This window comes from Macaca thibetana, chromosome 10 (genome assembly GCF_024542745.1).
Source record: "Macaca thibetana thibetana isolate TM-01 chromosome 10, ASM2454274v1, whole genome shotgun sequence".
Lineage (NCBI taxonomy): Eukaryota > Metazoa > Chordata > Mammalia > Primates > Cercopithecidae > Macaca > Macaca thibetana.
The window spans coordinates 72,306,047-72,324,141 of record NC_065587.1 but is presented as its reverse complement, the minus strand read 5'-3'; the positions used below and the strand labels follow the sequence as shown (position 1 = coordinate 72,324,141).

The 18,095-nt window shown below is 38.8% G+C and overlaps 1 protein-coding gene across 2 annotated transcripts in view; it reads right to left on the bottom strand.

Moving 5' to 3' along the window:
• The window catches only part of ATRN (attractin), a 176,767-nt gene that overhangs the window by 43,712 nt on the left and 114,960 nt on the right, over window positions 1–18,095 (bottom strand). For both annotated transcript variants that reach the window (XM_050745651.1, XM_050745652.1), the window contains exons 21-24: window positions 16,397–16,449; window positions 14,787–14,881; window positions 11,818–11,896; window positions 8,580–8,737 (exon numbers count right to left, since the gene is read on the bottom strand). In XM_050745651.1, coding sequence (XP_050601608.1) covers window positions 8,580–8,737; window positions 11,818–11,896; window positions 14,787–14,881; window positions 16,397–16,449 — 385 coding nt within the window. The remainder of the gene's footprint in view (window positions 1–8,579; window positions 8,738–11,817; window positions 11,897–14,786; window positions 14,882–16,396; window positions 16,450–18,095) is intronic.

Below are 18,095 nucleotides of genomic sequence, written 5' to 3'. Positions count from 1 at the left end.
GATTTAGAGATTCCTTTGTTTGCCTATGGTTGTCCAACTGCTCTACACTATTTGTTAAAAGGCTGTCCTTTCTTCACTGAATTGCCTTTGCAGCGCCTTTGTCAAAAATCAGCGGGGTGCAACGGCTCATGTCTGCAATCTTAGCACTTTGGGAGGCCAAGGCAGGATCACTTGAGCCCAGGAATTTGAGACCAGTCTAGGCAACATAGGGAAATCCCATCTCTACCAAAAAAAAAAAAAAAAAAAAGAATTAGCCAGGCATGGTGGTATGCGCCTATAGTCCCAGCTACTTGAGAGGCTGAGGCAGGAGGATCACTTGAGCCAGGGAGGTTGAGGCTGCAGTGTGCTGTGATTGCACCACTGCACTCTGGCCTGGGCAACAAAGTGAGACCCTGTCTCCAAAAAAAAAAAAAAAAAAAAAAAAAATCAGCTGGAACTGGTGTGGTGGTGTGCACCTGTAATCCCAGCTACTCAGGAGGCTGAGGTAAGAGGGTTACTTGAGCCCAGGAGTTCAAGACCAGCCTGGACATCATAGTGAGACTCTGCCTCAAAAAAACACCAAAAACAGAATCAAATCCTAATCAGCTGGACGTATTTATGTGGTTCTATTTCTCGGATCTATAGATCAGCCTATCCCATTAATCTATGTGTCTACCTCTCCACCTGAAACAATGTCTTGATTACTGTACCTAATAGTAAGCCTTAACATTGGGTAAATTGATTCTTCCCATTTTATTCTTCTTTTTCTAAATTGTTACAGCTATTCTAGAACTTTTGCCCTTTCATATAAATTTCAGAATAAGCTTGCTGTATCTACAAAAGCATCTTGCTGTGATTTTTAAAGACTTTTTAAAATTGTAGTAAGATATAACATAAAATCACTTTAACCATTTTTAAGTGTACAAATCAGTGGCAATAATTACATTTACAATTTTGTGCAACCGACATCACTACCTACTTTCAACGCTTTTTCATCACCCCAAAGGGAAACTCTATAATAGCCATGAAGCAGTAATTCCCCATTTCCCGCTCCCCTCTAGCTGCTGGTAACCTCCACTCCACTTTCTGTCTCTAAGAATTTGTATACTCTATCTCATTGTGGTTTTGATTTGCATTTCTCTGATGGCCAGTGATGATGAGCATTTTTTCATGTGTCTGTTGGCTGTATGCATGTCTTCTTTTGAGAAATGTCTGTTCATATCCTTTGCCCACTTTTTGATGGGGTTGTTTGTTTTTTTCTTGTAAATTTGTTTGAGTTCTTTGTAGGTTCTGGATGTTAGCCCTTTGTCAGATGAGTAGATTGCAAAAATTTTCTCCCATTCTGTAGGTTGCCTGTTCACTCTGATGGTAGTTTGTTTTGCTGTGCAGAAACTCTTTAGTTTAATTAGATCCCATTTGTCAATTTTGGCTTTTGTTGCCGTTGCTTTTGGTGTTTCAGACATGAAGTCCTTGCCCATGCCTATGTCCTGAATGGTATTACCTAGGTTTTCATCTAGGGTTTTTATGGTATTAGGTATAACATTTAAGTCTCTAATCCATCTTGAATTAATTTTCGCATAAGGAGTAATGAAAGGATCCAGTTTCAGCTTTCTACTTATAGCTAGCCAATTTTCCCAGCACCATTTATTAAATAGGGAATCCTTTCCCCATTTCTTGTTTTTGTCAGGTTTGTCAAAGATCAGACGGTTGTAGATGTGTGGTATTATTTCTGAGGACTCTGTTCTGTTCCATTGGTCTATATCTCTGTTTTGGTACCAGTATCATGCTGTTTTGGTTACTGTAGCCTTGTAGTATAGTTTGAAGTCAGGCAGTGTGATGCCTCCAGCTTTGTTCTTTTGACTTAGGATTGTCTTGGCAATGCGGGCTCTTTTTCGGTTCCATATGAACTTTAAAGCAGTTTTTTCCAATTCTGTGAAGAAACTCATTGGTAGCTTGATGGGGATGGCATTGAATCTATAAATTACCTTGGGCAGTATGGCCATTTTCATGATATTGATTCTTCCTATCCATGACCATGGTATGTTCTTCCATTTATTTGTGTCCTCTTTTATTTCACTGAGCAGTGGTTTGTATTCTCCTTGAAGAGGTCCTTTACATCCCTTGTAAGTTGGATTCCTAGGTATTTTATTCTCTTTGAAGCAATTGTGAATGGAAGTTCATTCATGATTTGGTTCTCTGTTTGTCTGTTACTGGTGTATAAGAATGCTTGTGAAAGAATGGCAATCATAAAAAAGTCAGGAAACAACAGGTGCTAGAGAGGATGTGGAGAAATAGGAACACTTTTACACTGCTGGTGGGATTGTAAACTAGTTCAACCATTATGGAAAACAGTATGGCGATTCCTCAAAGATCTAGAACTACCATATGACCCAGCCATCCCATTACTGGGTACATACCCAAAGGATTATAAATCATGCTGCTATAAAGACACATGCACACGTATGTTCATTGTGGCACTATTCACAATAGCAAAGACTTGGAATCAACCCAAATGTCCATCAGTGACAGACTGGATTAAGAAAATGTGGCACATATACACCATGGAATACTATGCAGCCATAAAAAAGGATGAGTTTGGGTCCTTTGTAGGGACATGGATGCAGCTGGAAACCATCATTCTCAGCAAACTATCGCAAGAACAGAAAACCAAACACCACATGTTCTCACTCATAGGTGGGAATTGAACAATGAGATCACTTGGACTCGGGAAGGGGAACATCACACACCGGGGCCTATTATGGGGAGGTGGGAGGGGGGAGGGATTGCATTGGGAGTTATACCTGATGTAAATGACGAGTTGATGGGTGCTGACGAGTTGATGGGTGCAGCACACCAACATGGCACAAGTATACATATGTAACAAACCTGCACGTTATGCACATGTACCCTAGAACTTAAAGTATAATAATAATAATAATAATAAAAAAGAATTTGTGTACTCTAGACAGTTCATGTAAGTGGAATAATTCAATATCTGTCCTCTTGCAACTAGCTTATTTCACTTAGCGTGTTTTCAAGGTTTACTTGTGTTGTTGCATGTATCAGAATTTCATTCCTTTTTAATGCTGAATAACATTTTATATATGTATGTATGTATGTATGTGTGTATGTATATATATATACACATACACACACACACACACACACACACACACACACACATACATACCACATTTTGTTTATCCATTCATCCACTGATAGATACTTGGGTTGTTTCCACACTTCGGTTGTGAATAATGCTATCAACATTGGAATATGACAAAGGATTTCATGAACACAGATGCTACGAAGATTAGAGGACAGCATCAACAAATTATCAACATATTTGACCAGAGCAACTAGGCAAAAGAAAGAAATAAAGGGCATCCAAATTCAAAGGAGGAAGTCAAATTGTCCCTATTTGCAGTTGATATAATCTTATATATAGAAAACCCTAAAAGCTCCAACAAAAAACTAAGAACTGATAAACTCAGTAAAGTTGCAGGATACAAAATCAACACACAAAAATCAGAAGCATTTCTATATAGGAGTAACAAATTAGCAGAAGAAGAAATTAAGAAAGCAATCCCATTCTCAATAGATTTTTTTAAAACTTCCAAAAACAACCGTAGGAATAAATTTAACCAAGGAGGTGAAAGTCCTCTTTACAAGGAAAACTATAAAACATTGATGTAAGAAATTGAAGAGATCACAAAAAAATGGAAAGAGACACCATGTTTGTGGACTGAAATAATATATTGTGGAAAAAACCATACTACCAAAAGCTATCTACAGATTCAATGTAATCTCTACACCAATGACATTCTTCACAGAAATAAAAAAAACAATTCTAAAATTTGTATGCAACCACAGAAGACCCCAAATAGCCAAAGCATTTTTTTTTTTTTTTGAGACAGAGTCTCGCTCTGTTTGCCCAGGGTAGAGTGTAGTGGCGCAATCTTGGCTCACTGCAGCCTCTTCCTCCTGGGTTCAAGAGACACTTCTGCCCCAGCCTCCCAAGTAGCTGGGATTACAGGCCCCACCACTGCACATGGCTAATTTTTGTATTTTTATTAGAGACAGGGTTTTGCCATGTTGGCCAGGCTGGTCTCAAACTCCTGACCTCAGGTGATCCACCCGCCTTGGCCTCCCAAAGTGCTGGGATTATAGGCATGAGCCACTGTACTCAGCCAACCAAAGCATTTCTGAGCAAGAAGAACGAAACTGGAGGCATCCTATCACCTTACTTCAAAATGTGCTACAAAGCTATAGTACCCATAACAGCATGATACCATCATAAAAACAGATACACAGACCAGTGGAACAAAATAAAGAACCCAGAAATAAATCCACATATTCACAGCCAACTGTTTTTCAGTAATGGAGTCAAGAATATTCAGTGAGGGAAAGGACAGGTTCTTCAATAAATGGTGCTGGGAAAAGTGGATATCCATGTGCAGAAAAACAACACGAGGTCCCTCTCTCTCACCACATACAAAAATCAAATTTAAATGGATTAAAGGCTTAAGTATAAGACCTAAAACCATAAAACTACTAGAAGAAAATATCGGGAAAATCCTTCAGGACATTGGTCTGGGCAAAGGTGTTTTGTGTAAGATGCCGAAATCACAGGCAACAAAAGCAAAAATAGACAAAGGGGATTATATCAAGCCAAAAAGCTCTACAAAGCAAAGGAAACAGAGTGAAGAGAAAGCTTATAGAATGGGAGAAAATATTTCGAAACTATCCCTCCAACAAGGGATTTATTACCAGAATACACCAGGAATTCAAACAACTCAATAGAAAAAAAATTTGATTTAAAAATGGGCAAATGATCTGAACAGACATTTCTCAAAAGAAGACATACAAATGGCCAACAGGCATAAGAAAAAAACTCAACATCAGTAATTATCAGGCAAACGCAAATCAAAACCATAATAAGAAATCATCTCATCCCCGTTAAAATGGCTATTATTAAAAAGACAAAATAACAGATGCTGGCAAGGATATAGGGAAAGAGGATACTAGTTCACTGCTGGTGGGAATGTAAATTATTTAGTACAGCCACTATAGAAGACAGTATGAAGACTGCTCAAAACAGATCCACCACATGATCCAGCAATCCCACCGCTGGGTATATATCCAAAAGAAAGAAAATCAGTATACTGAAGAGATACTGCATGCTACAAACGTTTATTGCAGCACTATTCACAACAGTGAACATACGAAATCGACCTACGTGTCCATCAACAACCGAATGGGCAAATAAAATGTTGTATATATTATACAACGAAATATTATTCATTCACAAAACGAATGAAATCCTGTTCTTTGCAGCAACATGAATGGAACTGGAGGTCATTATGTTAAGTGAAACAAGCCAGGCACAGAAAGACAAATATATTTTCTCATTCACATGTGTGAGCTAAGAAAACTGATCTCATGGAGGTAGAGTGTAGAATGGTGGTTACCAGCGGCTGAGGGGCTGGGGAGATAGAGGTTAATGGGCATAAAAATAGAGTTAGAAGGAAGAAGTTCTAGTGTTCAATGGCACAATACACATCATGATTATAGTTAGCAATAATTTATTATTTCAAAATAGCTAGAAGATGTGAAATGTACTCAACACAAAGAAATGATAAATGTTTGAGGTGATGGATATCCTAATTACTCTTATTTGATCACTATACATTGTATGCATGTATCAAAATATCTCATGTACCTCATAAATATGTACAATTATGTATCAATTTAAAAAGTAAAATTAAAAATACATTTAAAAACATGATATAAATACCTAGAAAAAATATTAAAAAGTGAATCAAATAAAGAGGAAATTCAAAATATCCTATAACTACTAAAGAAGCTGAATCAGCAGCTAAAAAATAACTCCACAAATAAGACACTAGGATCAAATGATTTTACAGGTGAGAGCTACCAAGTACTTGAGGTTCAGTTAACTCTAATCTTACATATTCTCCAGAGATGAGAAAGAGTGAAAACTCCTCAAATTATAATTATTAAAGGTTAGTTTAACATGATACCAAAACCATAACAAGGACAGCAAGAGAAAATTATCGGACATTCTTACTCATGAAATAGATACAAAATTCTAATAAAAAATGTTAGCAAAACTGAATCCAACAATGTGTAAAGTAAGGCAATAATACGTCATGCCCAATTTGGGTTTATCCCAGGAATGCAAATGATCTGCAGACCCTGGCTTGTGCAACAGGGTGATGGTGGTGTTGTTTACAGAGAAAGGAAGCATGGAAGTCTGGGGCTAAGATCACAACAAGGAATATGTACCAAACATAGGGAGCTTTGACTACCCAGGTAGGGCTGTCCAGGCAGCAACTGCCAGTGCTGGTCTGGAGACAGCACTGAGAATCACCAGAATAGATGTGGCACCACAAGTCCCACATGCAGGAAACTGAGTAGAGAGAGAAAAGGACGGGGTCTGAATCCTAGACAAGCCCAGTGTTTAAGGAAGAGGAAGAGGATTCCCTAAAAAGACTGGCCAGAGAATGAGGGAAAGAAAAATCCAGGAAGACAAGAAAGATGATGATTCAAAGCCATGCAATGAGAGAAAAAGGGGACTGAAGAATTCCATCATTGGGGCCCACTATGACAGGACGGTTTCAGGATGTGGTAAGGGAAGAGGCCAGACCATTGTGAGCAGATGTGTGACTAGACAAGAGGAAACAGGAATAGGAAGCGTAGCTGATGCTTACAAGACTGGCTGAGGAGGGACACAGAGAGTATGCAAGGGCAAAGGGAGAAGCCAATGAGAGGATTAACAAATATTAGACCATGGAGACAGGAAAAGGAGAAAGGGTGGTGAGAAAAAGTACAACATAGTTTTTGTGCTCTATATTTCCAGAATGGAAAGATCAACTGTTCTTTAGTCACAGTCCCAAGGCATCCTAATTGATGAGCATTAACTTGTTTTTGTTGTTAATTTTTAAGTTCAGGGGTACATGTGCAGGATATACAGGTTTGTTACATAGGTAAACGTGTGCCATAATGTGCCATCATCTCATCACCTAGGTATTAAGCCCAGTATCCATTAGCTATTCTTCCTGATGCTCTCCCTTCTCCCCATCACCCTCCAACAAGCCCCAGTGTGTGTTGTTCCCCACCATGTGTCCATGTGTTCTCAGCTCCCACTTATAAGTGAGAACATGTGGTACCTGGTTTTCTGTTCCTGCATTAGTTTGCTGAGGATAATGGCCTCCAGCTCCATCCATGTCCCTGCAAAGGACATGATCTCATTCCTTTTTATGGCTGCATAGTATTCCATGGTGTATATGTACCACATTTTCTTTATACAGTCTATTGTTGATGGGCATTTAGGTTGATTCCATGTCTTTGCTACTGTGAATAGTGCTTCAATGAACATACATGTGCATGTATCTTTGTAACAGAATAATTTATATTCTTTTGGATATACATCCAGTAATGGGATGGCTGGGTCAAATGGTATTTCTGCCTCTAGGTCTTTGAGGAATTGCCACACTGTCTTCCACAATGGCTGAACTAATTTACACTCTCACCAACAGTGTAGAAGCATTGTTGTTTCTCTACAGCCTTGCCAGCATCTGTTCTTTTTTGACTTTCTAATAACAGACATTCTGACTGGTGTGAGATGGTATCTCACTGTGGTTTTGATTTGCATTTCTCTAATGATCAGTGATGTTGAACTTTTTTCATATGTTTGTAATGACTTGCTTCTTAGGTTGATTGTGCTTCTGAACTTTGGCAAACGGCAACAGCCTCCGTCCAGTGACCATGCTTCTGTGGTTAAAGATGAACCAGTCCCTGAAAGCCCACCTATCCCCAACCTCCACATTCACCTAAATGAAGAAGGTAAGAAGCAGAAGGTATTGAGGAAAGGCCCCAGGGGACATGAGTATAAAAAGCTAAAATGGGGCCATGGGTCTTGGAAAAGTGGGAGTACACTGGCCCCCTGGGAACAGAGGAAAGGAGTAGGCTGACAACAAGACACTGAAGCAGTCATACAGCCGCTGACAACTACCCTTCAGGTCACATGCACAGAGAACTGGAGACTTGGAAAGGCTGCATGATTTGTATAGGAGCCAGGAATCAAACCACCTCTGTCTGACTACAAGGCTGATGTTCTTCAACACAGCCTCCCCAGCTGTCCTCCTTTAAACTTTGATAGCATTTCTGGGATCATCTCATGTCACTTTCCACACTCTGGCTTTCACTCGTTATATGTGGGTTTGTTTCACTTACATCCACCTTACTCTAGAACTGAAGTTCTTTGTGAAGCCCTACAGGTTTTCACATGGCAAGTGCTTACTGAAGAAGTGAATACGATTATAATGACCAAATCTGTTACATGCCAACTTGCTTTCAACAGTGCTTTTGCAAAAGTCCTTCCCGAGTGATACAGTCCATCCCCACTCCAATCTTCTGTGCAGCACGCATGTACTCAGCACTTCTCTGCCATAGACATTACAAAGGCAAGGCCACATTGCACATCTCATTTACCACAAGCTCCAAATTAGCAAATTTAGTCTTACTAAAGAGATTTCACCATCGTTGCAGGTATGAGACCAAAAAGCTCTTCTTACCTGAATTTTGATGGGCCAGGTGAAATTACTGACATAAACAAAGAAAGTGATATTTGGGTGGTTGCGAAAATCAAACTTCTCATTAGAGAAACTATCTTTGTACTCCTTAATGTTGGTTTTTGAAACAACAGGCATCTCTTCTCCAGCCTGGGTTCCAGCTGTTAGAAGAAAAACATGAAAGAGAAGAGACATTTTTGGGGGGGGGGGTAGGGGGAGAACAGAATCTGGCCTCATTAATAATAAGGACAACATTTATCAAACATTTCCTGTGTTCCAGTAATAGCCTTTAAGAGCTCAATCTCATTTAATCCTCACAGTTGCCCTATTATTATCTTCATTTACAGATTGGGAAATTGAGGTTCAGAGAAAGTAACTGACTTCCCTCAAGTCACATAGCCAGCAAGAAATGGAGATAAGATTTAAAGCTGGGCAGGCTGATATACAAGCCTATGCCCCTAACCAAAATGGCTTTACCAGCTGGGTGTGGTGGCTCACACCTGTAATCCCAGCACTTTGGGAGACTGAGGTGGGTGGATCACCTGAGGTCAGGAGTTCAAGACCAGCCTGACAAACATGGAGAAACCCTGTCTCTACTAAAAATACACAATTAGCCAGGCGTGGTGGCACATGCCTGTAATCTCAGCTACTCAGCAGGCTGAGGCAGGAGAATCGCTTGAACTCCGGAGGCGGAGGTTGCGGTGAGCCAAGATCGTGCCATTGCACTCCAGCCTGGGCAACAAGAGTGAAATGCCGTCTCAAAAAAAAAAAAAGGTTTTACCAGGAATCCATGTAACTCCCTTCCACCCTTGCCCCACCCCCAAACAGGCGACACACATGATCATGAAAATACGACACCAGTAGAATCCTATCAACAAGCACTGGCATTCACTTTGCCCACACCACTTCAATTCCTTTGCATTTCTCCTTTACACCTCCTTGGCAATGTGCCAGACTCCCATGCCAGTAATGCTGATGTACCGCTCACTGCCTAACCCACAGTAGCAGGGAGGAGGGGCTCAAGGGGTCACTGGGTCCTCCCTTCTACCGCCAGCTACCATGGTATTTAAGTCCTCCTAATCTGGTATAACTCCATCCTATTCTCAGACAGTCCTTCAATGTTCCACATTCTCCCTCAGCCAGGAATTCAAGTGCTGATAAAGATTAATGAAATGGACTTTTTTCCATGTCTGAGTTAGACCCTGTGACTAGAGCCCAGATTATCACGTCTTCATTGAGACACTCATTGCAAATGTTTCTTTTTTTCTTTTTTTGAGATGGAGTTTCGCTCTTGTTGTCCAGACTGGAGTGCAATGCCGCAATCTTGGGTCACTGCAACCTCCGCCTCCCAGGTTCAAGCAATTCTCCTGCCTCAGCCTCTTAAGTAGCTGGGATTACAGGCATGCGCCACCACACTCAGCTAATTTTGTATTTTCAGTAGAGACGGGGTTTCACCATGTTGGTTAGGCTGGTCTTGAACTCCTGACCTCAGGTAATCCACCTGCCTCAGCCTCCCAAAGTGCTGAGATTACAGGCATGAGCCACGGCCCAGCTCACTACAAATCTTTCACATGCCTGGAGATGCTGCCTTTCTCCAAAGACTCTGATAATTCAGACTTTTTCTTAAAAGTCTCTCCTCATTGCGAGTTTCTGAACTTTTCTCAAATTCAACACAATGTTTTAAGACGATAAATGTAAGTGGCGTGCACAAGGTAATACTCTTATTTTGCATCACTCTAATTGGTTTGTGTTTTTGATTTAAAAAAAACCCAGTATTGTAATAGTAATAATGATGATAAAATATAGTTACCATTTACCGTAACATTTCAAGCACTACACTGACTACTTCATTTATTATCCCATTTAATTCTCACATCACTCTACTTGGGAAGGTGTTTTTTTTTTGTTTGTTTTTTTAAATTTTTTTTTTTTTTTGAGATGGAGTTTCACTTTGTCACCGAGGCTGGAGTGCAGTGGCGTGATCTCGGCTCACAGCAACCTCTACCTTCAAGGTTCAAGCAATTCTCCTACCTCAGCCTCCTGAGTAGCTGGGATTACAGGCACGTACTTCCACGCCTGGCTGATTTTCGTATTTTTAGGAGAGACGGGGTTTCGCCACGTGGGCCAGGCTGGTCTCGAACTCTTGACCTCAAATGATTTGCCCACCTTGGCTTCCCACAGTGCTGGGATTACAGGCAAGAGCTATCACGCCCTGCCAGGACGGCGTTTTTACTATCCTACTTTATACAGGAGGAAACTGGCTCAGAAACCTTAAGTAACTTGCCTAATAGCACAGTGCAAGTAAATTTAATGGACAAATTTCAAACCCATATCTACTTGTTGAGTTATCAAGTAGTGATTATCCTTTTTTCTTTCTTTCTTTTTTTTTTTTTTTTTAAAGAGATGGGATCTTGCTCTGTTTGCCCACACCTGAGTGCAATGGCACAATCATGGCTCAGAGCAGCCTCCAACTCCTGGGCTCAAGTGATCCTCTCATCTCAGCCTCCTGAGTAGTTGGCATTACAGGTATGCATCACCACACCCGGTTTTTTTTTTCTTTCTTTTTTTTGTAGAGACAGGGTCTCACTATGTTGCCCAGGCTGGTCTTAAACTCCTGAGCTCAAGCAATCCTCCTGCCTCAGTCTCCCAAAGTGTTGGGATTAAAGGCATGAGTCACGGCACTTGCCCTTTATCCTTTATTTCTTTAGATTTTCTACACAGTAGATCTCCAGTGAATCACAGTAAGACAGACAGTAAGAGCTGCGCTTTTAGAGCTTAATGTAATTCCCAAGTTACATTTCTCTGCACCTACTGAAATCTCATTTTATTTAAAATGTTTTCATTTATTGAAACGATGAGTCATTTGAATTTTTCACTTCTGAAGCATGGATTTAGACAATGATGGTAGTGCCAGTGGCCACAGCAAGAACAGAAATGGTGGTGGTGGGCTAGGGTAGTAACCACACAGAGCCTGACACCACAGCAAACTCTGGTAGGTATAACCTAATTTAATCTATACAACAATTCTAAGAGGTAAGTATCATGCTCACTTTACAGATGAATAAAATAATGTTAAGGTTTACAGAGGGATTTAGACACTTGCTCAAGGTCTCATAGTTAATAAGTGGCAAGGGTGGTTTCAAACCAATCTGTCTCCTAAGCTCGCTTTCTCAATTCCTATATTACATTTCTTAATCTATCACACCTCCATTTGGGGGGTCTTCTCTAGGTGTGTCTTTACCTGAGAAGCTGGCAGCCCAGGTGATGTTGAGGTTGAAATTCTTGGAGGCATTGATGAACATGTCCAAATCCCTATTTTGCTGATGAGAGGTACAAATTATTAGAATATTAATTAAAACAGTTTCTAGATTTTAAAATAAAGCAATAAAGTTTACTCCTCTAAACATTCTTAATAACAAATATTTTATGATGTCTTTAGAGAAACTCACAGAAGAATTAGCAAAATTTCTAACCAATTTTCCTTAATACAAGCACATATCCCAATAAAATTTCATTCCCTCCCATAAAAAGTATACGTAATTTAATGCTCTATCAAATGCCTAACTGCATGAGAAAGTGCCTTTTAAAAAGACCCCTATCAGAGCACAATGATTTGCATCTTCTGACCTGTGTTGGGGGATCAGCCTCCTAAAGATTCTCTGGGCAGCTGTTTTCAAATGTCTGAAGTTCACTCCTATCAATAAAACACTTGATCAAGTGCCCTAAATTATATTTATTTATAACTGAAACCCATGTAATTCTAAACTCATAGATTATATACAGTGTAAAACTTCTCCAAAACTTGAAACAGCCTTTAAAAAAAGCATATAAAGCCGAAATGTACTTAATTTAAAAATAATTTTATTATATTCATGATTTGAAAAATACTTTTCTCTTACTAAAAATATTATTTCAAGAGAAATATGATTGAGTATGGCTTCTTAGTTTTGAAAATCTTGTCGACCACTTTACAGCAGTTCACAGGGCTAATCTAACTTAATTTATTTTGATCCTTGGTCTTAATGACTAATAAAGATACTGCTGAGGAATCTGTTAAGCCAACGGAGGAAGTGTACTGTCGGTGATATTAGGTAAATTATAACATTAATAATTAGTCAAACTGAAATTTTACTAGTACATTTCTTAACTGGAGTCAAATAATTATTTCTGCAAACTAATCAATGTTATATTTTTATCTTTTACAGAAGAATCCAACTGTACCGAAATTATTCATTTTTAAAAGATCTTGAGAGGTTAGAATAAATAAGGGTGTTGTTTTGATCACTTTAATAGCACAAAATCACAACTATGGAAACATTTCCAAACAGCTATTTTTAAAATGTGATCATTAAACCAGAAATTTCCCTCACAAAGCATTTACCTTCTCATTTACTGATAAGACCTCACCTTCATCTTGAAAGGACAGCTCAAGTGTTTACTTATTTGTATTTAGTATTTGCTGGCAGCACACAACTAACAATTACAGTCATCCCACGTAACTAACAATTACGTGGGTCATTGGTTCCAGGAATCCCTGAGCATGCCCAAATCCACACATACTCAAGTCCGCAGTCTGCCCATAGAACCCTTGCATATGAAAAGTCCACCCTCCGTATACTCAGGTTTCACATCTTGCAAATACTATATTTTCATTACACGTTTGGTTGAAAAAAGTCTGCGTATAAGTGGATCTTCACAGTTTTAACCTGTATTGCTCAAGGGTCAACTATACGTCTTTCCACAGAAAGAATCAATAAACTTAAAATCCTTGTGCTTTTATAGAAGACAGAATATATGCATTTGGATAACTCTAGTAAGTATTCTGTTAAGATAAACTGGGAAATCCAGAAAGGTCCAAATATTTTCATGATCACTTCCCACCTGGTTAAGAAGTATTACAAAAATTCTACTATATTTATTTTTTTAATGAAATTAATAGCATCAAGTACATCCTAAAAGATTCTGAGCACTTCAAACACTTGCTTATGAGGCAGTGAATATATTACATGTGTGGTACTTTTGTTATAATCTTATTTTAAAATCTTTAAGAAAAAAATTCCAGTCAATACAGCCACTCAAATGATATATTAATACCTACAGTTTTTCCATAAAATAATTCACTTAATTTATTATTTTTACTTAAAAAGCAATTTACTTTTGAGAATGTATCTTTTCTAGTATATTTTTTCTTAATTTTATCATTGAAATAGAATATTAAAAACAAATCCTATTTTCATTTACTTGTATAGTAAACATACCACACTATAGACTTTGTTCTACTTTTAAAATTAAATTTAGCAATGTTTATAGATAACATTTGTTAACAAAGCAATATACTTTGGCTTACTGTCATATTGTTTTCCATGTATTATTTGTCACATTTATTGTCAATGGAATTTTGTAATGGTAAATGGCTTTGTGTATGTTCATGAGAAGTAAGAAATCTCCAAGGAAGTTCCTAAATAATTTACCATTAAGTTTAGCAAAATTTCTTTAAATACTGAAGTGGGTACTGCATGGCTTTATATTTCATTGAAGAAGCTGTACAGGTGCATCTTCGTGTTCTGGATGCTTCAGTTTTAAATGTCACGCAGTGTGGCCTTCCTTCCACCATTAGGTAATACCTTAAGGCAGGTTGGGCTTCATCATTAATGACAGCAGATAAAAAATCCACATTTTACACACATATTTTAACAATTTAAAGTACTCCTGGCTAAATTCTTATTGGACCTCACTAAGCCTTTGCTGTTTTGCCTCCTAATGAGGCTAAGAACTCACTCTAGGAGCAGAAGTGTTCCCTCCTTTGCTGTCTGATTGGGGCTGCATCACTGGCATTTCAATCAGCAGAGTCTTTAAGCTTCTGGTCACTCTTGAGAGAGTAAATCCAGGCTCTGGTGTCTGCCCTCTGATGGTGGAGTCCCCTTTCTGTATGAGGCCGTGATGGGCTGACAGGCAGAGTAAGTATGTGTGGAATCAATGTCAGTCTGCGTCTAAGATCCTGGTAAATCTTATTAACAGCACTTTTGCCTTTTACGTGGAAAGGAGATAATACAGATTCTAACATTTCTTTCCTATACCTCTAGAGATCATCTCGTATAGTTTGGAGAGCAGTTTGGAGAGCACTGCTAAGGCAGTACTTCTATCCATAATGACCAAGAAAGAGATCCATACAAATTCAAAACAAAATAGGAAGACTTTAAAAAATCTTACTTCATCAGGAGTAGCCACAAAATTGATAGCTGTGTAATAGCGGTCATCTTCCTGGGATAGACTAAAAGTGAACTGATAGTCAATAAGAAGAGTATCTATGGAAAGAAAGAAAGGCGTATTTAAAAAATACACACATGCACAAAATAGAACAGGTCTTTAGAGATACAGGCTGCTTTTCTTATAAAGTAATGAGGAAGGCACTTTAACTCACCTGCACCTAGGTTCCTCAAAGAAAATCAAGTCTGTGGGCAGTATCATTTTATTTGGGTTAACCCATCAAACTGCTTTAAAGAAATGACCAGTTGTACAGTTTCAGCATAATATCAAATAACATCCATAATTATCTGAAAAGGCTATTATTAAAAGGGTATTACTATACCCTTTTCCAACTGCATGTCTGGTAAGGCCAGGTTTTTTTCATGTGTTTAACCAAAAAGATGTCCTGCAACAGACTGAATGCAGAAGCAGACACGAGATTACCACTGTCTTCTATAAAGCCATGGCATTAGCGTTGGATTCTAATCACTTTAGGGCTGCATCTGACTGTGGTTTTAATATCTCCATTCCAAATAACTAATGATGTTAAGTCATTTTTAATGTGCTTATTGGCCTGCTTATTGGCCACTGTAATATCTTCTTTCACGAAATGTCTTTTCAAATATTTGCCTGTTTTTAACTGGAACTGTCTTCTTATTCAGTTGTAAGAAGAGTTCCTTATGTATTTTGGATACAAACTCTTTATCAAATATATGATAATTTGTCAATATTTTCTCTAGTCTGTGGCTTTTTATGTTTTGGATGGTTTTTTCCTACAAGTTTTAAATTTTTATATAGTTTCATTTTAAATTTTTATATAGTTTCATTAATCTACTTTTTGTTTATGAATTATGCTTTTAGAAACATATCTAACAACTTTTCCCCACGGAAGGTCAAGATATTTTTCTCTTATTTTCTTTTAGAAGTTACATGTGTGTATATACATATATATATAAAGTCACATTCACAGGTTCCAAGCACACATGAATTTTGAAGGGACGTTATTCAACCCAGTACAGCAGGTATATAATTACAATGGATATGCCATAACATTAACTCCTTTTTTCTGGTTCCATACTCTGGTCTACCATGTGCATTCTCCCATAAAGAGAAAACACATTTACCCATAAAAACCTGGTGACCTTGCCAGACTGACCTTTCACCCCAAGGTGGTTAACACAAATCAGTTCCAGACAGAATGACAAAAACTTCACCATATTTTAAGAATTCTGTTTTTGATCTATATCCTAAAACACGAAATATGATGACCCCAACTAGGTAATGGCAAATAAAGTTTTAAGAGAACATAACATGGAAAGACAGAGATGCATGCCTCTCTACTCTCTCCTGCTATCTGCTATGGACACATTAACGTTAACCCCAAACACAATTAAAACAGGTTAAAATAGTGCTCCTATAAGTAGTAAACTTAACAGAATGTAAACATATCAAGTTAGGGAACACTTCATTGGTGGTTGCTATAGTCCTATAGCACTTATTCTCAAACGAGGTTAAACAATGAAGTTTTACTGAACTACTTTGCTTCTAGAAATAAGAATTGCAAAACCACTTACAATAACATGTTCCTTTGAGAGGGTTTCCCTGGTATCGATTTTCTACCTCACATCTGGGGGAAAAAAACAAAGACTATTTATACTTCTATTTAAAACAGAAGCTGAATTCATTTTAAAACCAAGCAGATCCTTTTATATAAAGTACAGACAGTCTGGAGTCATTATAACTGCATCCTTCACCATAACTCAGCTCAGGTAGTCTACGAAGAGCATGCATGTTTCAATACTGACTGCTCAGCAGTTCACACACCAACTATATGAAGACAATTGACAAGCATTTGCCAAAGCAATGAGAAAAATCCAAACGCAATACACCTATTTGCTATAATGAAAAACACATTTTCAATTTTGTGGGGACTACATATTCTTCTAAGAGTGCAGTCAAAACATTTTTCAAATACTAATTTCTCACTTCTTTCCTATGTTCCCTGGATAAACTAATTCTCTTCTTTAAACACAAGTGAGAGAAGACTAAATACCAAGAATCACTGTTTTTTTAAAACCCTGGAACAAGTGTTCACCAGTATGTAGAAAAAAAATGTGTTCTCCTCAGAAAACAATTTCCCCATAGATATCATCTATAAACATCAGCAAAACCCAGCCTCCCACTTCACAAAGCCATTTAGGTAAACACAACAGCTATGCACGAAGAGGAAAGGGCGGGAAGCAGGTGATAGCCTTTCCCAGGCAGGCATGCTGTGTCCCTTCAGCCAGGGTGATGAGCAGCACCTGCCTACATCTGTGATCTTGAAGGAACTTGAAAGTCTTACTTGATGCCACCTCATGTCTTTGTTGCATCAGCTAACTGAGGGTAAGAGTGATTAATTTTGCCTGATCACATTTTTCTGTTTAAAGGAATGTGGACCTAAAAGTTAAATTTAACCTTGGATTAGACTTTTCTTCACATATTGGCTTTAGGGCAACATGAAACTAGTAAACATATATGCAAATATAAACTAAAAAGGTAGACAGACCAAACCCTGCTGAGTAGCACTAGCGATGACGTCTCAATCACTGGTGGCATTATTACTACTGTTATTTAAGAAATAATGATGTTTGGCCGGGCACGGTGGCTCGCGCCTATAATCCCAGCACTTCGGGAGGCTGAGGCAGGCGGATCACGAGGTCAGGAGATCGACACCATCCTGGTTAACACGGTGAAACCCTTTCTCTATTAAAACACATAAAAAATTAGCTGGGTGTGGTGGCGGGCGCCTATAGTCCCAGCTACTTGGGAGGCTGAGGCAGGAGAATGGCGTGAACCCAGGAGGCAGAGCTTGCAGTGGGCCGAGATCGTGCCACTGCACTCCAGCCTGGGCAACAGAGCAAGCCTCCGTCTCGGGAAAAAAAAAAAAAGAAATAATGATGTTTACAATGATTAATCGGCTCAGTGTTTTGACACTAAACACTTTTAAGTCTCCTCTTGAGAATGAGTAAATGCGGATGCATGCGTTTTATGAGGTTTCCCCGTGAGACAGCCCGGTATACACTGATTGAGGAACTATCCTTCCTATTTCAACTTAACAGGACATCAAAAACAACTATGGCTAGTCCCACTATTGACAGATGTGGGGAACAGTGATTTGCCTCAAGAGCACCTTGCTCAGTGGAGGCAGGGCCAGGTCTGAAATCTTAAACGTGCCTGATGCTTCTGCACCTGCATCCTCATGGATGGGGACTCCAAACCCTCTCCAGGAAG